This window comes from Lytechinus variegatus, chromosome 4, assembly GCF_018143015.1.
Source record: "Lytechinus variegatus isolate NC3 chromosome 4, Lvar_3.0, whole genome shotgun sequence".
Taxonomy (NCBI): Eukaryota; Metazoa; Echinodermata; class Echinoidea; order Temnopleuroida; family Toxopneustidae; genus Lytechinus; species Lytechinus variegatus.
In genome coordinates, this window is record NC_054743.1 from 24905810 (window position 1) to 24931024 (window position 25215).

Sequence of the window (25215 nt, forward strand, 5' to 3'; positions counted from 1 at the left end):
AAGGTCAATGAACTTTGGCCATGTTGGGGTTTTTTGTTGAATAACCATCATATCTCTGTAAGTTTATTGGTCTAGTTCATAAAAAGTGGACATAAGAGTAACCATGTATCACTGAACATCTTGTGCGAGTTAGAGTAGTATTCAAAGTCAGCACTGCTGCTATATTGAACCGCGTGATGCAGGTGAGACGGCCAGAGGCATTCCACTTGTTTTTATTTTAAGTCTCGGGCAACTTTTGAGATAACCAATGGAATTACTCAAAAGAACATTAGATTTTATTAATCCCTTTAAAATTAATTCAGCATGCAAAGATTTAATTTTCTTGTTTCTAAGTGTAACATATACAAAATCAGATGAGATTTTTAGAGAATTCACTCCAATGGAAAAAGAATGGGAGTATCTCATTTATCGCAAGAAAAGATCACAAATGCATTAAACTGTGTGTAAAACCGTGTGTATCTTACACATTATCTTGGGCAATTTTGCATGAGAGAAGCTAGCTACTGAAATTCTTGAAAAGCAAATTTAACTTCTTACCAACAGGATTTCCACATTACCAGTGACAGACTATGACCGGAGGAGACAGTTGATTGGAGGGGCACTGTATTGTTATAGTGAACAATGCTGTGCCCCTCCAATGCTTTGTCTCCTCTGGTCACGGTCCGCCACTGCACATTACAGTCACCATTGATAAAATGTATGTTGTAATAAAAATATACTTGAAGTAGGACTGTTATCATTAGGAAAATTCTCTATCGATATATCACAAAAAAACTATCAACAAAAGAACATAAACAATACACATTTTTTATTATAGCAATGTCACGTTGGTCAAAATTTGTATCTGCCACTGTACCAAGAACGCTTTAAAATCTGTGTTCAATCGGATGTAATTGATTACATAACGTGTTTTAACAAAAATATTTAGCATGGTTATATCCTCATCTTTCATGTTAGCATTATTTTAGAGTTGGATGAAGTTTTATCAATAATTTTAGGGCTTTTTGGACATCGTTCTGAGCAGTCGTGTCTTTCGCCTATCCGCCATTTTGATATCGTGCTGAACATCTTCTAATGTAGAGGGCAGCAACACACGGCCCTGTGCTGCCTTCTACGATAGTTTGTATTTCGCTAAAATTGAGCTTGCGCTTGTGATGTTTTTTATTCTATCGAATGGAGTCAAGTGTTTTGTGGCTTTTAAGTATTCGCATTTTGTTCAGATTTTGGAGTAATTTCTCTTGCATGTTGTGCAGTTTGACGGAGAAATACGTTTTCCATGATTTTCCATTTGAAAAGTCACTCTCAAAAGGCTGTTTCTGTGAATTCCATGAAATCGCAGAAAATCAATCACTGTATCCCTACATATTAACAGGTATTATCAACAACAAGAGAAAGGTTATCGATGTCGCTATGTGGCCAAAAACAAGTGATTATCGACAAGACTAGCGATAAAGACGTTATCAATAGCAGCCCTAACTTGAAGTAAACCAAAAGATGCCAAAAATGTTCTGCATTAGATATAAAAAAAAATGAACAAAGTAATTAGACTTTGCTATAATCCCAATCAAAAAAGGTAACAATGTTCGTGCCCTAAAAGAATTAAATGGACAAAAAAAGCCTTATAAAGTCAAACAGAGATTGTAATCTCTAAGGTTATTAGTGTCTTTTCATGCCAGACATTAAAGAGGATTAAAAGATGACATGCAAGTATGTTTGGGGATTATCCTTTCATAATCTGCAATATAACAATAGTTATATTTCTATAGAATTCTTGGAAAGGGGGTCATATTGGTTTCAATCCTGCTTTCAATTCAGCATATCCTGTTCTTTATTTGGTCAGGTTTCAATAGGGAAGCTGAGAAGTTATACTTAAAGAGCTATTTATAAGATTTTAATTAAATCAGGGAGTAAAGATATTTACTTTGAATACTCAAGGTTGTATGCAAGTTAAAAACAAATAGGCTAACAGTACAAAGACCTTATCTTAGAATTCTAGAACTCTCATGCTCTTTTATTAAATATTGTTTATATGGATCTGAAAACATACGGGAAGAAACAAAAATATGCAGACACTTTCCAGATTACTGTGAATGAAAAATCAGGAGTGAATTTATCTCCTAGGGACTCTGATTGTAACACAGGTTGTATATGGAATAAAATGGGGACAGTGTTCCTATGATACTTTAAATTTCACTTTTTTGAAGCACTGAATTATGATTTACAAGAGTAATTATTTCAGGGCTTTATTTTTATAATAAATTGCAGACATAGGTGACAAAGGGACCCCTTTCGTGCTGCTCAGATTTTTAAAGTCAAATCAGTGTTAACCAATGCCTTTAAACAAGGGTCTGAATTCAAATTCAAATGTTAGAGGAGCCAAATTGAAAACAGAAATCTGAAACAGCAGTGAATAATTTCATCCGCTTTTTTTTTATTGGGGGGGGGGGTTCCAAGCTATCAAACTCTGTGGGAAAGGAAATTGAAATGTATTCTCAACCAGTATTCATTTGTGTATTGAATTTATATGAGAAAATTATATGCTAGTTTTCATTTGATATTTTCTACCCTTCTCATTGCACAATCAATGCAGGTGATTATCCAAGATAGATGTTCATTAAATAACTCACTGGTATTTTTATTTTCTGTACAAAAGTGAAAGAGAAATTAATTATACCGTTATTGAATTCTAATTGCATAGTGAAAGTGTGGAATTCTAATTGCATTGTGAAAGTGTGGAAGTTATTCATATGCCAAGGAAATCATGAAAAAAGATGCTCAGTAAATATGAGTATACCAGCAATTACATATTTACTATTGTGAATAAAAGCTGAAAAGGCAAGCTATTAATCTCCTCGTTTGTATTTGATGACAAAGTAATAGTATTTAAGGGATGATTGATTAAAATGCTTGGACCAATGATGATTGATGATTATAGGGGACATTTTGGGACTGCACCGAGTACAGATCACATGTCACTCTGGGCTTTATATTTGAAGCAGATACAGTATATTGAAAGTCAAGTTTTTGGGGGTGTTTGTCACTTATATGTAATTCAAGGAGTTGAATATATGTGTGAACAGACAATTACAGAAAGTGCTTGTGGTATACGTAGCTTTTAGGGTAATAAATATTTTTTTTCCACATTGGAGGCTTGTGGAATTTTGGGGGCTATTTCTATCATTTTAAGGGCTACTTTTTAAGGGTAATAAGCAGTTATACAATAAAAGCAAATATGATTATTCTGCCGTAATTAGAATATTGATTTTTATCAATCTTGAATAGTTTTTTGTGACAGATCTTGGGGGCGATTCTAGAAACAATGGTTGCCCAAAAGCATGCCCTTTGGGGGAATTTTAGGGGCTATTTGGGCTATCATGAGGGCAAGAAGCGCCCGTCATCATCATGTATTTGCTATGCTGGTAGCTTTTTAAACATAGCTCTGTCATGCTGTGGTATTCTATTTTACGTCATGTAATGTTGATATATTTTGATTTATTGAAATGTCTTTTTCTCCCTTCTTTTCTTCTTCTTTCCTCTCTCTCTCTGTCTTCCTGTGTATTATTCTGCTACAGTTGAGCAAGTGCCAGTCAAAGATTACATGATTTCCTTGTCAAAAGCAGAAGTACTGCAAGAAGGTAAGTTATGGAAGTTAATTATGACCATCACTTCTAAAAAGGTTAAACATCATGGAATTATTTCAAGTATAAAAAACTAATCCTTGTCTTTTCATACATGTAGGTATCACAGTTTTTTTAATGCTACCCTGTATGCTACATGTTACCCCTTTACAGATGCTAATTGCACATTGAAATTATCCTTTGATAAAAAATACATATATCTGCATGTTTTAACTTTGTTTATTTATAAACGTAATCAAGATACTTGAAGCAAAAAGGCAAAAGAAAATGTATTGTAAATTAAACCATCATTATCATTTTTATTACGGTTAAATCAATTACCTCTAATATTTTACCAGCTGTTCAAAATAGGATAGTTGTTTACATATTGTACAGAAAATGATATTGAATACACAGTACATGTTTATCTCTGTGGTTCCAAAGCTGTGTTTTGTGTAGGCGTCATGCCGGTTTGATCGTATGATTATAATAGCAATGATAATATTTCACTTTTGTATGCCTTTAATGCACAATAATGTTGCCAAATTCATTGGGCATCTTCACTCAGCGGAATGATATTATACAGATATTGACTAATGGAGTGTGTAATATAAACATTCTTTGGACCGCCAGATTTATATTTTCCTGAAGCGCGCAGCGCTGAGGGAAAATATTAATCCTTTAGGCGGTCCAAAGAATTTTTTTTTTGCACATCCCATCAGTCAATATCTGTTATATTAGATAGCCTTTAATGATGTAGATAAAAATGGCCCAACGATCCGTGCAGCCTGTTGTTTACGATAGTCACAGTGATTGATGGAACTGGTATAGATCTAGATGTAACTTTAGTCTACTACTACTCTAATGCAGTGAATGGCCCTTTTCTAGTCAAATCAAGTTTGTTTTAGGCCTAGCCATAAATCTAAGTTAGAGTCCAGACCAGATACTTTAGTCCCACATATTTTATTTCCGTGTAGTTGGTAACATCTAATCCACAAGAGGGCGCCATACACGTAGAAAAATATATTCACGGACCGGTTGGTCAATATATTCATTGAAGTTGGACCGGCTGGGAAAATACACGGATTTCGATCATATCACAATTGACCAATCGCGCTTGGCTATCTGTCTTGGCTATCTAATATATGCTTTTATTTACTCGCAGTGAAATATTCCAGCAAGAGCTGCATATATGCTATATTTATCCACATTGTGCTGCACTCAACCCAGGTGAAGTGAATGGCTACCTGGCAGGATTAATTCCTGAGCGCTGAAAGGCAGCTGAAGCTATAGCCGGGATAATATTAATAACACCATGCCTCGGAATTAAAAAAAAATTCTAGATAGATGGCACTACATACATGTAAATGCCAAATACTGTCTTATTGAGGGGTGAGGGTGGGTTGTAGGAATGACATGGAAATGAATTTGATATCTATGCTCAAGAAACAACATAACAAAATTAGCATGATTCCGTTCACATGGCATGGTGCATGTGAATAACATGTATTAATCACACACTTTAATAATCAAAAGGATTATTGAAACCCAATCTTATATTTTCTTTTAATATTTATTTGATTAATTTATTATTTTGAGGGGAGGGCAGAAATCACATTTTTTTTAAAGATAATGTATTACTTTCGTACAATGATATAATGATCACTTTTCATTACAATTGAATATATATTACATTCATTCACCACTGGTGTCTTCTTAAATGTTAAACACTACATGTAGTATTGAAATGTCTAACTTTCAGGTGGTACAAAATGTTAATTTATTTTTCATGGATATGTGATTCTTTAACGCTAAAAGGATAGAGGGCCATGATGAACCCCCAACCTCCTGGTTGGGAAACGGACGCTCTACTAACTGAGCCAACACCCCAGTGTTTTTCATGAATTAAATTGCATATTTTGTTTATAATAGATAAAAGAATGATTATTTTCATAAGTTTTTTTATATACTTGCTTGTAGTTTATGTGATAAAGAATGTGCCTGCCAAATTTTGGCGCGATCGTGCAAACAGCAGCCGAGATCATAAGGGAAGCCATCATGCCCCCCCCCCCCCCCCACTTAGTCCTCGATATCTCTCAAACACCCCAGTCCTTTTAGGGTTAATCAAACAGTTTCTTATTAATTCTAAACTACTGACTGAAACCACATTTCAACTGCACAGATTTATACATGAATATACTGTAGATGAATCTTGAATTTCATTACATGCAAATAGTTGGAAAATTTTAATGAAGTAGGTTCAGTTAATTATAGTTGATTCAGGAACTACATGTAGTATTATCTTAATCTGTATGTGAAGGAGATTTCAAAATAGATATAGCTAAGACAACATCCTGTCATAGATTATGTGCTAAACATATGGCTGTTTCACATGACATTTACCTTATGGATTAGTTACACATTTATTTCATTAAACTATAGTCAGCTGGTAGGAATTTTAATAAACGCATATGGCATATGTTTACAAAAAGTGATTGGTTTTCAATATTTTTGACACTTTTACAGTAGACCTCTATACTTTCTGTTTTTCATATTATTCCCACCAAAAATACTGTGTTTTTTAGGAAATAAAGAGTTAGAAACAAATTGTTAAATTTGTTTTTTTGTATACAAAACAAAAAATCGTTGTACTGCTTAACTATATATCACAAATGCCTTTCATTTAACTAGCCATTTGGATCACATCTATTTTTAAATGACTTTTCCTGTACAGTAGGCGGAAGTTACATGAATGTATGTTTTTGAATGTTTTGTTTTTATTACATAATAAAGCTTTGAATTACTGATCAATAGGTTAAGTCATCATCTGATTCTATCGCTCAAGGCAATGACTTCAAGCAATTATTCTCCCATAAACAGCAAACTACATGTAGATATATATCGTGTCAGTTACATGTAAGTCCAATTTTGTACAATGCCTAGACTAAGGGCCTGAAAAAAAGGAACAGAAGCCCTGGAAAAAACCTTAAGACACTGGTAGGGAATGCTACAAAGATCTGATGGGTGTTGCCCAACTGGCCCAAGAGAAGCATCCACCAAGTCTATTCATCAAATTCTCTCCTGTTAAAGGGGAAGTTCACCCTGATAAAAACTTTGTTGTAAAAATAGCAGGAAAAATAGTAAAAATTATTGGTGAAGGTTTGAGGAAAATCCGTTAAAGAATAAGAAAGTTATTAGAGTTCAAAGTTTTGGATTTGTGACGTCATAAACGAGCAGCTGCCCCATGTGTTTTGTAATATAAAATGCATGAATTTCAATTTTTTATGGTTCCTGGTGACTTAATTATGTTTTCCTTTCATGATCGGGTGTGAAATGATTTGTCTATTGATATACAAAAGGTACAGTGAAAACCATTTTGAATTTTCTGAGAAAATGACATTTCATTGATTTTTTTTACCATTCGCTATGTAGGAATGCTGCTCGCATATGACGTCACAAATCAAATAATTGAAATTCTAATAACTTTTTAATTATTTGATGAATTTTTCTCAAACCTTCGTCAATATTTTTTATTATTTTTTCTGTTATTTTACAATAAACTTTTTGTCAGGGTGAACTTCCCCTTTAAGACTTCATTTATCTATCTTTAGACTGAATTCTTTAATTTGCAATTTATTTCATTTTTTTTGTATTTGCAGGCAGTGATGTGACACTGGTAGGATGGGGAACCCAAATCCACGTTCTGAGGGAGGTTGCCCAACTAGCCCAAGAGAAGCTAGGAGTCAGCTGTGAGCTTATTGACCTGGTTACCATCTTACCATGGGACAGGGAAACTATATTTAAGGTGAATATGGCCTTCCCGTTTCCAATATGAATTTGTTTCGTCTCGCTCCCTTCTTCCAAATCCATCCAAGAGGCTTCAATTTTCCTGCCTGACTTTGAATTTCTCCAACTCTAGCTGTATTTCTCCTCTCTCATCCTACAGTACCCTTTCAAAACTGTATCTGCATCAGCTGATTTCACCTGATTAATTGTTCAAAGATAGCTAATTATAACCCTGAGAGTAGTCTCTGGTCAGGTCACGTGTTGTCTGTCCGATGTGTTCTCTCCAACCGGGCATGGTGACTTTAATGGAAGAACGCTCGCCTCATGAACAGAAGGTCATGGGTTCAATTCCTGACCGAGTTATACTAAAGACTTTACTGTAAATGCTGTTATTTTCGCGGGATTATTTTTTTGCGCTTGGCGGCTTCAAAACATATTTGCAGGTTGCACACTCCATAATCACAGAGTCACTTCCTTCTTCCCCATTTGTTAAAGGTTTTGATGAACATTTCAGCGACGAAATTGCATTTTCTGATCAAAATTCCAACTCTTAAGTGGTGTAATTCAGCATTGTTTTGATCCAATCATGAGCTTTTTTGACATTAAGAGCAACTTATCTTTGCGGGCAGACATCTGGGAAGGCAGAACGGAGGCGCTCCAACTGGTCTGGTATTGACGGCCGAGCACCGGGTAAGGACCGGGGAATCACTGCTATTCAAAATGCATGGGATTGATCAACAAACCTGGGCGATTGACCCAACATCTTCTTAAAAACTAAACAGATCTAAACACTCACCAATCAAACAGCAAAAGCAATTTATGTTTCAACCAAAATCATAATTTAAATGCTGATCTGCGACTGTTAAAAAATGATCGCATTGCTTTAGACCAAATTCTCGCGATGCATATGATTTTGGAGCTCAAGCTTGCTTACTTAAATGTCGCCCTCTATAGGTCAAATTATCCAATTTCTTTGCCCAAACGATACAAGCAATTCAAAACTTGCATTAGAATAGATGATCATAGATTCACATGTTTTTATATTTACGCTCGTCGATCTTGTCGTGAAATCTGCAAAAATTTCCACTTTTACAGTATGAAATGCGACCTTCTGCCTTCTTGATTATCGCTCAGCATTCAGATTGGAGAAGAGTGATATTTTATGCAGGGCCTCCTGGCAGAGCCGTTTTCTAAATGAAGTGACTACCATGAGTCAATACAGATAAAACATTATCTGATCTTTTTGCCACAGTCTCCCATATGCTTGGGGTATCCGTGGCAGTGTCTTGCTTAAAAGGTTTGAGTCTCTACCATATTCATTATTATTTTTATTTGTTTGGCGTCACCTGTGCCTGGGAGGCGAAAAGCGAACTGAATCACTATGACCCGTGGGTCTCTCCTCCCGCTATAACTGATTGGGGGGAATACAGGTGGGCCACTACACCAGGGTTTCCCCTACTCTTATACGAATAGTGCAGTGGATTCTTAACGTGCAAAGGTGGTGACTCTCCTCTACACAGGGCCTCCATTTAACGTCCTATCTGAGGGACGGAGTGTTTTCCATTGTAACATAGCCTGCATCTATGAAACATGGGAGAGACGTTCACACACAACGCACTGGCTTCAGTCATCTGCCCGGGGTGGACTCGAACTCACGATCTTTGGTTCGACAGGCAGACGCATTACCGACTGAGCCAACACCGCTCTCATCTACATGTACATGTACATGTATCTGTCACCCAATCCTAGCAAGCTTGTAAGGAACCTGAACAAACGTCATGACAATGTCCTTACCACATGCAAGATTTCAAATTACCCTAATTGACTTTTTTCAATAACTAGCACAAGTTCAATTAAATTAAGGCTGTCTTTCCACAAAGATAACCCTAATTATTCAGTGATAATCTACAAGGTATACCATATCCAGGGAGTCATGTGAACATGACTCATATAATGAGATCAGATTGAGGTCAGGTCAGGTGATATCCTTACGGCATTCCTCAATGTGATTTTGACATTGTTTACGTTTCTCAAAGTAGATTCTCTATTGTCTTTTGTGGTTGCCCCAGGTTTCCTTGTTTTTATTCGTATAATTGTGGGGGGGTTTTAGGGAATGGAAATTGATTGTTTGATTTTTGTTTGAGTTCTTTCATTGTTCATTGACTAGTGTACCTGCATTTTGAACATGTCTTACATAAATGAAAGGAGGAGTGGAGCACTGCAATGCACAAAACGTGCGCAAGCACCTACATGTATTGCCAGAACACTGCTCGTCCATCTAGTGCAAGATATTTGGTAAAATCCACTTTTTTTATTCTCAGTTCATGTGATAGGCATACATGTACATGTATGATAGTTTGATCCTGCTCACTTTTTTCTTGCAGTGCTTAACTCCATCAGCTTTGTACACAAAGCTACATGATTACATCTATCTTGAAATAATCTATTCCGAAGATTAGAGTATTATAATCTCGGCTTTAGCTCAAGCTATCTTCCAGCGCTTAGTGCGTTCAAGGAATTAATCCTGTCATGTACCCATTCACCTCACCTTGGTTTAGTGCAGCACAGTGTTGGTAAATTTCTCACTGAAGGGAAGGAAAACCCGCTATGGCTGAGATTGGAACCCACGACCCTCTAATTGAAAGACGAGAGTCAGAACCAATAGACCACAATACCCCGTACTGTACAGTATATGTTACAAAAAGTCCCTGTCCTGTACTGGTCAAATTCATATTGTGCATTACATCAGCCGATCATGTATTATTTGATTCCTGCTGTTAATCAGAATTAATTAAGAATCAAAACAACTAAAAAAAATTTGATTTCAGTTTTCATTGGATTATTCTAAATTTGTCCATGAATATGTGCAAATATATATATTGTTACAGATTGTGTGTTCTCTCTTTATAATTATGGATTTTAAATTTTTAACCGATGAGCAATATTCATGCCAAAAATTCAGAGGAGTTTGTAGGGCCTCAAGTCTATAAACAAGTATTTAAAAACAATGTGGATCTAATCTCTGGATAACAGTATTAGATAATTGTTTTATAAAGGTGAACATAACATGTACTTGGCATCATGCCCAAGAATGTGAAGGATCAAGATTTAGGACAATCCCTTATTCAGACGAAGTCATACATATACTTGAACTTAATATTTTTGTGTATATTAGTTGCTAATTCTGTGCTCTGTGGAGCACTCAGACTCAGTCCTTTTTGGCCTTCATCCACAGGGCCAATTATAAACAAAAAGGTTAGCAATGAATTACAAATATGAAAGAACCACTGTGATTGGTTCGCCTTGATCAAAGTGTGCAATAATGATTTGGATTGGTCATGGGCATTTAGCCATTGATCACAAACCTTTATGTTTTGAAGCCAAGATCATTTATAATATGACCTTGCCTCACACAGTGGGGGGTCTTCTTATTTAGCCTTAAAAAAAGGAAAAAAAAATATTTTTTTTAAATCCACAGTCTACATTCAGACACCCACAGAAACAAAGTTATCATATACCTGCAGAGTGTTTGGATACATATGATCACTAGTTAGAAGAAAAAAGACAGTTAAAATTAAAGTTAATAGTTAAAATTTTGTTTTTAATTTTGTCTCTGCTGGCCTTCATTCACAAATCTTGCAGGATTTTAGTTTAATATGAAGCCTACATGGGAAAAGATAGACTGGCCTTTAGTATGGTACTAAAGGAACCATCAGTATTCTTCCGAATGCAATATGATTTTTTTTATATACTTTTTTATTATGTGTCTATGGGAACAGGCAAACTTGACTCAATTCTGTCAATTGTCAAATCTTTAGAATAGTTTGGAAGACAAGATAGCTCATGGCCAGAATTGTTCTACTATTACTGAACTTCTGTGATGATGTGCATTGGATTCTAAATTCATTTGCAGGAATTGAGAGTTATTATATGTCTGATTTCATCTGATATTGATTCCATTTTGTTGTATAGATACAGATATGATTTGAAATGGAAAGTTTTGTAACTCACCAATAAAGTTGAGTGAATGAATAAGATGAAAGCTGTATGAAATTGCAGAAGGAATGTAATAAATATAGTAAAGATATAGTTGAATGAATGAATTAATTAATGAATGAATGATGAATGGATGGATGGATGAGTGATGAATGAATTAATGAATGAATGTATGAATGAATGAATGAATGAATGAATAAATGAAAAGGTAAAAAAATATGAGTAATACGTTTATTCATATTTATATAGAAATTAAGAAATGAACAGTAAAAGTATAATTTCTTTAAATGAGGAATAATCCTTCAGTAAAAGAAATCCTTGACACTGTGACACTCTTGAATCTGAGCAGCTATCCTTCCTATCATAACATATCAATTTTATAATCACATATGTCTCCATCCTTCCAAGATTAATTGAATTTTATTGATTTCTTCTCAAACAACTGGTTGTCAGAAATGTTATTGATTGCCAGCTGAAGACCTCTATGCGACCTTATTACAATCCAACCTGTATACATACATGTATATGTAGACCCCTGTTGCACATGCCTCAAAAGTGGATTGAGGCCGGCCCGCAAGGCAGCTCATCACATGTACTCCCCCCCCTCCCTTTTTTAAAAAAGTCGGACTGATGCCAGCTCGGACTAAGTCCCCTCAGGATGTGTCCGGCCTCAAGCGCACAATTGGTGTATGACATGGGCTGGCTTAAAGGACAAAAGTCATAGCTACGAACCTTGCAAAAACAATGCACGATGTTTTCCAGAAATGTCAGGTGACTCATGTCACCAATAGGGGATGTGAAGCTGGCATAAGTGTAGACATGCAACTGCAGGCCCAAGACCATGTGTAACAGGGGTATGATGATCTTGAGGCACTTCAGATGTCAGGCTTAAAGGCAGCTCCAAATCTGGCCAGCTTCAAAGCCAACGCACATGTAAACAGGGCCCTGTAGTAGATATCCCCATGTACATGAAGGTGTATGCTCTATTTACCGAAACAAAAGCCCCCTGTAATTTTGTAACAGTGGTGAGGTTTTACTGTATATCACACGCTCTTGACCCAGAAAAGTGTTGAAACACAATTACGTAGATCTAAGATGTTTTTCAAGGAAAAACAGCCATGTCTGTATGTAGCAATATGTTCTCAATGGATTAAAATTAGATTAAATTTGATTATTAGAAATAAAGATATTTTTGTACATAGGGCACATTTTAATTTTGGTTGTTGTCACTGATTGGCTTCCTGTGGGGACATTGCTAGAGTTCCTGTGTGTACTGAGCTGACAGGTCTTGTCCCTTGTCTTGTTGGTGAATGAACTAGCAAGCAGGAGGGCACCAAGCCCCACCAGGATATCAGCCATGAATTCTGATGAGTGATGTAAGAAAAATTTATCAAGCAAATGTAGTCATTTTGTGTTATTTGTAGATCTGTGTACATTTGAGGCTTGTTTATTAATATGTAAGAGAAATGGGATGGTATCTTGGCAATCCAGAGGTAAAAGTGCCCCATCCTATTTCAGATTCATCTTTAACTTTTCTTCTAAGTAATATTTATTTCTTTTATTTTTTATTTATTCATTTGTTTATTTATTTATGTATGTATTTGTTTATTTATATATTTATATTTTTATTCCTTTTTTATTATTTTTTTCTTCTTTCTTTGTTTATTTGTTTTATATTTTTTTTCAATAATTATTTTTTTGGGGGGTAGTTGGGGTTGGGGTGGGGAGGTGTTGGAATCTTTTTAAGTTAACTCATTATTATAAACGCTACAAATCATTGAATAATTCATCCTTTATCTTTATCATTACAGTCAGTACAGAAGACTGGTAGATTACTGGTAGCCCATGAAGCACCCATCACAGGTGGATTTGCATCAGAGATTTCTTCCAGCGTACAGGTGAGAAATGATCACAATCTAATTTTCTTCTATCTTTCATGCTACATAGTTTAAACATTAAACTGAACATTGATTTAAGGAACACACATTCCCTACAGTACTTGCAAACAGATGTAAACCCTAAAAAATATAATTCTGTAAGTGTAAGAAATTTTAAAGGACAAGTCCACCCCAACAAAAACTTGATTTGAATAAAAAGAGAAAAATTCAACAAGCATAACACTGAAAATTTCATCAAAATTGGATGTAAAATAAGAAAGTTATGGCATTTTAAAATTTCGCTTATTTTCAACAAAATAGTTATATGAACGAGCCAGTTACTTCCAAATGAGAGAGTTGATGACATCACTCACTATTTCTTTTGTATTTCATTAAATGAAATATGAAATATTTTTATTTTCTCGTCATTGTCATGTGAAATGAAGTTTCATTCCTCCCTGAACACGTGGAATTCCATTATTTTAACATTTTGTGCTTTAGGCAAGGAAGTCTTATCGTCAAATTCGTAAAAATTGAAATATTGTGTAATTCAAACAATAAAAAACAAAAGAAATAGTGAGTGAGTGACATCATCGACTCTCTCATTTGGATGTAACTGGCTCGTTCATATAACTATTTTGTTTAAAATAAGCGAAACTTTGAAACGTCATAACTTTCTTATTTTACATCCAATGTTGATGAAATTTTCAGCATTGTGCTTGTCTGATTTTTCTCTATTGATTCAAATCAACATTTTTCTGAGGTGGACTTGACCTTTAAAGATAGAGAGGTGTAGGGTATCTAGATGCAATTAGCAGTCAAATGCTGAATTACATGAATTTGTACAGAGTAAAATTTCAATTCATATCCAAGTGATGATAGCAATATTAATACTTACATAGAGAAATAAGGAAATAAGAGGAATGTCAGAAAGAAAAAAAAAATGGAAAAGGAGCTCTGGCGTAACTGCAATTGGTGAACTTATTGTTCAAGGGAAGGGGGATGAACTATTATTTCACCCCCCCCCCCCACTTATAATGTCATGGATTTACGCCCCATGAAAGAGAGACTAAAGTTCTGTCAAAGTACTAAAGTTCTGTGAAAGGTAATAAAAACTACAGTACCCTTCACAATTTTTAAAGCCACTATTACATGCTATAAAAAGCTCAGAACAAAAGATTTGGTTCACTGAACCTACATGTATCTCTGTGTTTTTGTAGTGTAATAGTGAGTTAATGCATAACACCCATTTCACATCTTAGTTCTTAATTAGAAAAGGCTGCCCATTTTGACAGAAGTTTCTGGTAATGCCTATGCATGTCAATCCACTTAACCCCCCCCCCCCACTACATTGGTCCAGAATAGCAAATTTATGTGAATATGGTCTTATAGGAATGCTAGCATTAGATAGAAAAGAGTTCAGTGCCGCTGTCATCGTTAAAGATAATCACTTTCATATTTTGAAACGTATTTCCGTTTGTGTCAAAATGTATATTCATTTTTTTTCATACCATATGTATTCATGCTCAATTCACTGCCACTGACCTTGGTAATAAAAACACATTCACACCTATCATGACAAGATATACAGTACATACCAGATTGGTTTTGCCGGTATGTCTATGATTGATATTTGGGAATTGCTGGTAGCTACCAGATCATTGTTTGGTAATGAACCACTCTTGAACAAATATTATTGGAAGGTCACTTTAACAAGATAACCCTTCAATAATAAGTGCTTCAGTTTGTTTTATTTTTTGTCTCTCATTTTGTAATATTTGAAGCCACCGCAGAGGACTGATAACATTGTTTGAAAAGAGTAGCAAGTTCAAGGGTTGCTTTTGTACAGTGTTTGTTGCGAGAGGTTTTGATTCTCCTCCACCCACCCCTCCCCCTCCAAAATGCCCCCTTCTTCCCTAGTAATTCCTTATTTATCTATCCCTCCTTCTCTGTGTCCCTCTGTCTTTCTTCCTCTTTCTCTCTCTTCTCTCCCACTGTGATTGCAATAATCATGGAATGTAAAATGGTTGGGATGATATGAGAGTGCAACATCCAAGAGTTAAATTCCCCCAAATGTTTTTAATTTATTAAGATAAAGGTGGCAATAGTAAACTGTCACTTTAGTCTAAGTCAGCAAAGATTCTTTTTGCTAAATGTGTGAACGAAAAAAAAAACTTTATGTACATAAGTATCTCTACCTACTCCTGAAATCCATCCAAAATTTGACAGTACTTTATGAACTTACACTCAAGCTACATTGTCAGCATCTCTACATGTATGCATTGGATGAAGTTGTTTTCTTCTGTAAGCCAGAAGGATTGGACTATTTTATATTTCTTTCTTTTGATGAGGTCTGAGTTGGATTCAACAGGGCTGTGAGTGATTAAAAAAAAGCTGAAGGGTTGAAACAAATTGAAAGAGCTCCCATACTTTTGTTTGTACAGAGGAAAACTATTGAGATAAACTAAAATTAAGCTTGAAATCTACCCCCACCCCTCCAAAAAAAAGTAGTAAAAACTATAGCTGTGCTGGCCTGGCTGTCTGACTACAGGAGCGATTTTCATGTTGGGAGTCACTCAGTACTTGGCAGTTTTAGGCAGTTGCGAGAGAGATTCCAAAGCACACTAGGGCGTAATTGCTCGTCACTACCATCTGTTTTCAACCCTGACTCTCACAGAGCTGCCAAGTAGTATGGATTTTCCGTATTTAGTACTGAAAAATGAGAAGAATACTGATGGTTTCTTCTAAAATGCTGATTTCTCAAGTTTCATTTTTATGTGTTGTCCTATGGTGTTTCTTTGAAAATACTGATTTCCTCACCAAAATACTGATTTTCAGCTTGAAAAATACTGAAATGTTCTTGTTAAGGTTTGTAGCTCTGCTCTCACATCCCTGATTCATAGGGAATTATTGGAAGGGCAAAAGTTCATTGACCCGCATCAAGAAAAAGAGCCAAAAAGCATACATAAATTCAATATCAATAATAGTGATATTGATGCTCTTGAATCGTCCATGTACATGAAATTTAATTTTGAAGTCTCAAAGAATTACATGCTTTGGTTTTCTTTGTCATCTTATCCAAGTTATTCCTATTTTTTAAAAAAATTGGATATCCACCCCTGTATCGTAACATTGAGGTCATTTTCAGAAATTACTGTTCTTCAAACTGTCAGAAATCTACACATGTATTATTCCAGAAAATAGTAGGTTTTTGTTTTGAGCTGTTTGGCAGATCAAAATGAACAATATTTAGCTAAAGAAGTGTATATTTCCTTTTCATGCATCCTACAGTATTTAAAGTGCTCTTTAAAAAGAAGGAAACTGTTTTTTCCCCCTTTCAGCATCAACACTCATGATCACACTTGATGTTGTGCAATGTTTCCCCCTGCAAACACTTGGATGAAATGAACTTCTGAGAGACACAAGGATGTTAACAAGGCATCGATGACTAGTCTGTAAGCACAGACCCAAGTTTGACTCTGAAAAAAAGGTCTAAGATGGAGACTAGATTCCAAACCCTCTGTCTGGGTCTAATAAGATCAAAGCAACAGTATGAGTGAATTTAGTCTTCTGCTTCAGACTCTGTATTATGCATTGTGCAAAAAAAGAAGTTATGTGCCCTCAGACGAATTAATGGCTACCATCCAATGCTTATCTAGCTCTGACAATTATCTTTAGTAGAGTGGTCAGTTCCCTTGTCACGTATTCCAGTACTTGAATGTTTCCTTGTAAGTTGAAGCGAAATAAGCAGTAGAATGACAAAGTGTATTGCACTTTTCAGAAGTTTGCAAACATACATGTAGAAGCGGAAGGGCTTCTGACATTTTAGAAATTGTTTTCTTGATGAATTTAAATCCCAATTGTTTTTTTTTGCCAGGAATTAAAGGGGAAGATCACACTGACAAAAGTTAATTTGAAAAGTAGCAGAGAAAGTAATAAAAAATGTTGCCGAAGGTTGAGAAAAATCCATCCAAGAATTAAAAAGTTACTAGAATATAGGCCTAAATTATTTGATTTGTGATGTCATATGCGAGCAGCATTCCTACATGTACATAGCAAATAGTAAAAAAAATCAGTGAAATGCCACTTTCTCTGAAAATTGAAAATGTTTTTTCTGTACCTTTTGTATATCAATATACAAATCATTTCACACCCAATCATGAAAAGAAAACAAAAATAAATCGCCAGGAACCATTGAAAAAATGAAATTCGTGCATTTTTAGCTCATCTGGCCCGAAGGGCAAGATGAGCTTATGCCGTGGCGTGGCGTCCGTCGTCTGTCGTCCGTCCACAATTTCAAAATGCTACTACTTCGCCATTTCAAGTCCAATTTCAATTCTGTTTGCTTTATGATAGCACTAGGTGGGGCATTCAAGACTTCTACACAGAATTTTGAAATTTTTTAAGGGGTGGTCCAGGCTGAAAATACTTATAGCTTAATAAATAGAGTAGAATTCACTGAGCAAAATGCCGAAAATTTCGTCAAAATCGGACAACAAATAGCAAAGTTATTTGAACTCGAGCATTATATCTTAAAGGAGAATGAAACCATTGGAACAATATAGCTTGTGTGAAAACGGAAAAATCAAAGAAACAGATCAACAAAAGTTTGAGAAATATCGGACAATAAATGAGAAAGTTATGAGCATTTAAATATTGCAATCACTAATGCTATGGAGATCCTCCCATTGGCAATGCGACAAGGATGTGTGATGTCACTGATGAACAACTCTCCCCATTACTTTAGTATATATTTCACTTGAATTGCCTCTTTTATCACGTCTATCCATAGATCATGTGTTCTTTCTACATGAGGGCATGTACATATAATACATATTTTTTAACAATACATCATGGATAAAGAGTTTGTATCATCATAAGAAAAAGCAAAAAGAGACATTTTAAGGGTATTTTATAGTCCACCAAAGGGAAAGTTGTTCATCAGTGACATCACACATTCTTGTCGCATTGCCAATGGGAGGATCTCCATAGCATTAGTGATTGCAATATTTAAATGCTCATAACTTTCTCATTTATAGTCCGATTTTTCTCAAACTTTCTTTATTCTTATTCTTTGATTTTTCTGTTTCTTCACAAGCCTATTTGTTCCAAAGGTTTCATTCCCCTTTAAAGTCCAATAACATATCCACTAGGCCACAACACCTGTGCATCACTTAAGCAACCCTGTACCTGAATGGAATTAGAGCCATATTTGAATGCTTGCTTGATCTTTTTTTTCATCTTTGTACAATTTTATGAAGAGTGAGGACTGCATATTACATGTAGGTCAAATCAATAAAATTACTGGAGTTTTTTTTTCACATCAGGGCTGGTTCTAGGAAAGTCTACTCCATGTATGTTCTGTGGTGGACTACTGAATAGGTTCTCACAATTAGAATTATGAATTACGGTAAATTCTTTTTCTATAGAAAGAAATTATTTTTTATGATATTGCATTTTTTGTTTGAAGATTTATTTGCAGTCTCCACTCATTGTACTTCATATTTGGGTCTCATCTTTACTTGCCTCGGACCTTTCTTTTCCACTTTTCCTTCTCATTTTCTCTGTATTTGTCTTACTAGCAACTCCATACAAAGTTCACCTCCATTTACTCTGTACTTATAATCCAAAACAAATGCATGATAAAATTGATACGGTACATGAAATACCCTATCGATCACTTGGTTGAACTGCGTCATACCCGTTTAATCTGGAATTGAACACAATGTTATCATATTTTGGGGGTCACCTACCCAACATTGCATCTGTTTGTCAGGGAAACATACTAAATATATTTGTATACCCTATCTTGCATACCGCTAATGTTACATAGGAGGGCTAAGCAGGTTGACATTGGGTGAAGTTTATATATACTTTTTTTGTTCTTTGTGTACAGATGCGGCTGTTGTACAGTATAATAGCATATCAGTGTCACGAGCACACCTTGTTATCAAATTTAATGAGCTTCCATGCTCATTATCATCAAATTTGGTGTTAGTGTGGCAGCTTGGTTTCATAACTTGATGAAGATGATGTTTGTATTGTATAATGATGTTTGATAATGCATATTTGCCGACTTTAGCATACATGTATAATTTGGTAATGTTATACTTCCATGACATTTGCTCTGGCGACAATTGCTCAGCTGCAAATTCCACACACTAATGGAATAACCAACTTCAAATTACCCTGGAGATAATACTACTTGTATACCCTATCCTAAACCTAACATAAAAACCTATTGCAACTCTAACCCTGTATCTGAGATGAAATAAAGCCCAGAGCAATTGTCGCCAGAGCAAATGTCGTGTCACCATGTTACACACTGTACTTGTGGTTACCATGTAATCATTAAAATCCAGTAGCAACAACCTCCAAGGAATCCTTGAGAAAGTAATGAATGATGAATAAGAAAGTTATGACATTTGAAAGTTTCGCTTAATTTCACAAAATAGTTATATTCACATTCTGGTCAGTATGCAAATGAGGGAACTGATGACATCACTCACTCACTCTTTCTTTTTATCATATGAAATATGAAGTATTCTAATTTTCTCCTCATTGTCATGTGAAACAAAGTTTTATTTGGCCCTGAACATGTGGGATGACCATTGTTTAACATTTCATAAATCAGTCAAGTTGTTCTTTATTATCAAATCTGTAAATATTGAAATATTGTATAATTCAAACAATAAAAAACAAAAGAAAAAGTGAGTGAGGGACATCACTTCTCTCATTTGCTTGTGACTAAATTGTGCATATAACTATTTTATGAAAAATAAGCGAAACTTTGAAATTTCATAACTTTCTTATTTTACATCCGATTTTGATGAAATTTTCAGCATTGTGCCTGTCTGATTTTTCTCTATTGGTTCAAATCAACATTTTTCTGAGGTGGACTTGACCTTTAAAGAATACCACTGGCCTGGGCACCATTTCATGGCAGGTGTCACCTCTGAATACTGTAATAACAGTAATAAACTACATTTGCATTGGATAGATGGAGGGAGGCTCTGCCAGGAGCAGGCCTATAGACCCCATGCTATGATGATTCGCTAGTTCCATTTGTTACGCATGTTGATAGTGGGGTAGTGTAGATAAATTTTTCCAATATAAAATGTGGCACTTAAATAAAACTACACGTAATTGAGAAAACTTCTCTCTAGCAGCTACATTTTTAAGTATAATAAAGTGTACAATATCAATGTTAGAATAAAAACATATTTTTTAAAAGAAAGAGTGAAAAATTATGATTATGATGAGAATTTGAAATGAAGACTAGGCTACATCCACAGGGTTTCTACTGTAACAGCATAATTAGCAATAGAAAGAATTATAAATTGCCTGACTACATGCCTGTATAGAATAGACATTTTATTGCATCTAGTAAGGCTATCAATATCCAGGGGAAAACTGCTATTAATCACTATTTGCACTTTTGTTAACCAGTGAAGCTTTAGCTAGTGAAAGCTTTGTTATATACCCACTTACAATTTAGTGGGGATAAACTGCTTGAAGTTGCAACAAGTTAACAACAGTAGCCTTGAAACATGCTTGCTGCTTTCTGTACTACTTTCATTCAGGCTAGAACAATATTCCCTGCACACATGCCTATTTTCCCTTCTACACCCTCAAACTCTTCTCTCTTCCAAAGAAATACAATTAGGGTTCATATCCCTAATATACACTTTTATTGTCATGACCCTTCATGTAACTCACCAAGTCATGTTCACTTTATTTTCTTGTAGGTCTTTCTATTGTAGAAAGACGCTCAAATCCAAGTGATGATTGGCTGGGACTTGCCATTCTTTTTCACATTCTTGTCTTCCCAGATGTGTACATTTCCTTCAAGTTCTTGTCATTACCAGGTGACTGTTTCATCAAATTCTGACAACTTTCCTTGATTTTGATTGGCTGAGAAGCAGAGGTATCTGATTTCTACTATAGTATCTGTTGGATGAAATAGACTTTGTCAGATGATGCATCCAACAAGTCCTTTTTATTTTGTGAAACTCACCATTTTCTTTATCTCATTTTCCTAACACTAGAAGCTGCTGGTACTCACCCTCAATCACATTGTTCCTCCAAGATTTATAATCAGGCAAAAGAACATCTTTTTTTTTACTTCCAGGGGCTACTTTTGACAACTTACTGCCTAAATCTGCATCATTGGATAATCTTTAACCTTGCAATGGATGGAGGTTCTCTAGGGCTCCATTTTGAGTTTCCAGGGCTCTTTTGTGCATTATATTTCCCCTGATATCCATGTTCGTGTAGAGTTCATTCCCTTCAAGGTTTGTTGCCACCTGGACTCAGGGGTTTCTTTGATCTTGTTCTTCCAGGAGTGCTTCCTACACCTCGAAGCTCCTATCCAGGGGGTCTGGGACTGAGTCTCACCCCACTACCATTCTCCCTCCCAGTACTTGTACATGTAGAGTTCATTCTCTTCAAGTTTTGTTGCCACCAGGACTCACAGTTTTCTTTTATCTTGTTCATCCAGGAGGAGTGTTTCCTACAACTCGAAGCTCCTATCCAGGGGGTCTGTGACTGAGACTCGCCCCACTACCATTCTCCCTCCCAGTACTTGTACATGTAGAGTTCATTCTCTTCAAGTTTTGTTTCATCCTGAACTCATGATTTTCTTTTATCTTGTTCATCCAGGAAAAGTGTTTCCTACACCTCGAAGCTCCTATCCAGAGGGTCTGCGACCGAGACCCAACCCACTCACATTCTCCCTCCCAGTACATGTACATGTAGAATGCAATCCCTTCAAGTTTTTTTGCCACCTGGTCTCACAGTTTTCTTTTATCTTGTTCTTCCAGGAGGAGTGTTTCCTACACCTTGAAGCTCCTATCCAGAGGGTGTGCGGCTGGGACTCACCGTTCCCGCACGTCTTTGAACCTTTCTACCTCCCGGATAAATGGAGATGTCTAGATTCTATCAAGAAGATGCTAAACTACTGAAAAACAAACATTGCAATATTTATGGTGAGTCTTACTGCCTCCTAAAAATATATGGAATATTATATGCTCTGGATGCTAAAGTATCCAGCGAGGTACATGTAGGAAGCTTGGTAAAACACAGTATTAAAGGAGACACTCGAAGAATCCAAAGTATTTTATAATGCCTTTTTGTGGTCATCATTGTAAAGGGGAAGTATTACTAATCAGATATATAACTTCACTTTTCAAAATAGTCATTAGAGTTTGCAGAAATCAGCTCTCAAAAATGATTTATTTTCATGCCATATTTCTGCCTTCCATCGGTCCTCTTGCGAGCTCCAGCTGAGTGACGTCACACAATGAGCGTGAGCAGCTGAGCTGACAGCAGCCCATTGAAGACGATCTTTCCAATCAGCGTTTTTTTGCTCTTAGAATTGTTTATTCCTCACAAGATTGGTCTTGTTATATAGATAAAAGTTTGAATTTACTGAACAGTGAAATAAAGCGCACATTTAACGTATTTTGGTAACCGATATTTAGCTTAGAAAAAATGATTTTTTTCCAAGAAATATATTTGAATAAACAAAGCATATTTTCACTTAGAAATCACACTTGCGACAAATTGATATTATAATCAATATAAAGCATAGACATTCTTCGTCACGACTGAAAAAAAATTATGAAATTTCATTACGTAACAAAGTCAGGAACCACAAAATAACATGGCAATATCCATCGCGAAATGATTGAAATTGCAGTTGAATTGCCGAAACATGATTAGCCCACAGCGGCGAGCGGACTTTGTTTGATATATCTTAAAAGCACACCACATTGTAGGGAGTGATCTGTGGCCAAACGTGTTGGCCATCGTTTTGTCGTGTGCGAGGACCCTGGTTCAAAACTCGGATTAAATTGGTTATTTTTTTTTTATTCCTTCTCGTCCCTACCCAGCTTTTTTTTCTTGTGAAATCCCATTCAGACCTGTATTTATCAAATCTTATTTAATTGCTGCTTTTGATTTTCAAGTTCTTGATTAGATTCTACTCTTATTTGGGATGGGAGGGGTACAGGATGAGTTAAAAGTCAAGTCCACATCAACTAAAAATTATTTGAATAGAGTAATTTCCCTTGCTGTTTTTACTCAAAACAGTCACAAAACAATGATATGCAAATTAGTGTTGTCACATCACATTCGTTTCTAATTTTTTTGTGGCATTTTGTTTTTTAATTCTTTGCAGATTTGAGTATAGGAATTTCTTCATCCGAACACAATAGGTTACATTTACGGAACTGTAACTCTAAATGTTATTTGGAGGAATTAAAATCCCTCTGAAAATTTTTCAGAAAATAAATAGAAAATTAAATATCAAATCTACATGTCATGTAAATATATCAAACAACAAAATACAAAAGAACTTAGTGCGTGTGACATAACGGTTAGTGTAATTTGCACATCGACACAGATGAGCATATCATCGTTTTATAAATTAGGCAAAATTTCTCAATGTTAGAGTAGTAATTATATTAATTTGAATCAAAGTTTTTATGAAATTTCCTGCAATATCTTATTTTTCTTTAAATTCAAATGAATTTTTGATTGTGTGGACTTCTCCTTTACTCTTAATGTAGGGAATGCATAGCAATATTTATCCAGAAACAAAATTGTCTTAAAATATGCAAATCTGTAATTGGGCACATGTTCACTTTTCTTTCATCCAGGCCACTTCCTCACACCCACCAGGCTTACAGTCTTAGAACAAAAAAAAATGATGAACCATCACACAACAGCACACAACATTCAGTGCTTCACAATAAATATTTCACTTCTGTTCATACATGTACATGCAATAAATATTGTGGAAAACAAATAAAAGGCGTACCCATATTCAAATACCGTTTAAAAGGACAAATATATTATACCTTTCGAGAAAAATCAGCACGTTAGATATCTGATAACAAAACACAAATATGGGGCACTGCAAGAAACTTATGTTCCATTGCAAATCAAGCGTAAGTCTTAAATTCAAATTCAAGCGTAATAAGGTTGAGTTGCAATAGCAGTTCAACTACATGTACATGTTTGTCTTTAATCAAAGGACTTACCCTTGATTTGGGACGTGTGATTGATTAGAAAATTTCTTTGCAAAATGCCCTAATAACATTAAAATTGTTTTTTTCGTTTTAAGTTGTGTGTTCTTATTTTCGACAAGCTGTATTCCTGTCCAAGTCAATTTTTTTAGTTCTCTCCAAAACTGTGCTCAAAATCGTTTCCAAGATCGATAAAGATAAATTTTCTGTTGCATCATTATCAGTCCAAAACTTGCATCGTAGCTCCTGGAAAGAGTGAAAAAAAAAATGGCTATATCCAAATCAGTAAGAAGACATGATGGAATCTCCCAGATTGAAGTAGCGAGCAGAGACCAGAAGTCACCAGAGTCAGCAAGTGTGCAGATCTGTGTGTAGAAGAGAGAAAAAATAAAGAAATAATTTAAATAATCAAATCAAAGTATGAATTTCATTATCTTGATGATTGACGACGTGCGGTGGCATGTAATTCCCGGTCAACAACAAATAATAGTAGGTTTAGACACCTGAAAAATTCCACTCAGAACACTGGTGCTCTACCTCAACGCTCAAGTGATGTTTGTGTTGGCCCCACTCTACTTACCACTTAGCGGTAGTGAATCACTTGAGGTACGGTACTCTGTGTCATTACAAAGAGTGCATTTATCTTCATTGTTTTATGTTGAAGGCACTACGCATTCATATGTAGAAGCACTCTAATCAGAAAGAAACACCAGACTCTAGTTTTGGCCAGGAATCAGCATGATCAGGGTAACCACTGCTGAAAATTTGTCTTGCTTCATGACATCGGCATTATGGTGATATAATTCTGTGTATCTGGATGTATACGATACAGGGCCCTCCTGAGCATAAACGCATTGGGTACTAGACCTGTGTATAATAAAAACTTAAACATTTGGCCTTATCGTGAAA

General features: G+C 35.5%; 1 protein-coding gene across 1 annotated transcript in view; it reads left to right on the forward strand.

Annotated features, from left to right (window-relative positions):
* The window catches only part of LOC121413677 (2-oxoisovalerate dehydrogenase subunit beta, mitochondrial-like), a 58734-nt gene that overhangs the window by 13504 nt on the left and 20015 nt on the right, over positions 1-25215 (forward strand). The window contains exons 7-10 of the mRNA XM_041606597.1: positions 3573-3635; positions 7277-7422; positions 13211-13297; positions 22099-22263. Of these exons, the coding sequence (XP_041462531.1) occupies positions 3573-3635; positions 7277-7422; positions 13211-13297; positions 22099-22239 (437 nt within the window). The 3' untranslated portion in view covers positions 22240-22263. The remainder of the gene's footprint in view (positions 1-3572; positions 3636-7276; positions 7423-13210; positions 13298-22098; positions 22264-25215) is intronic.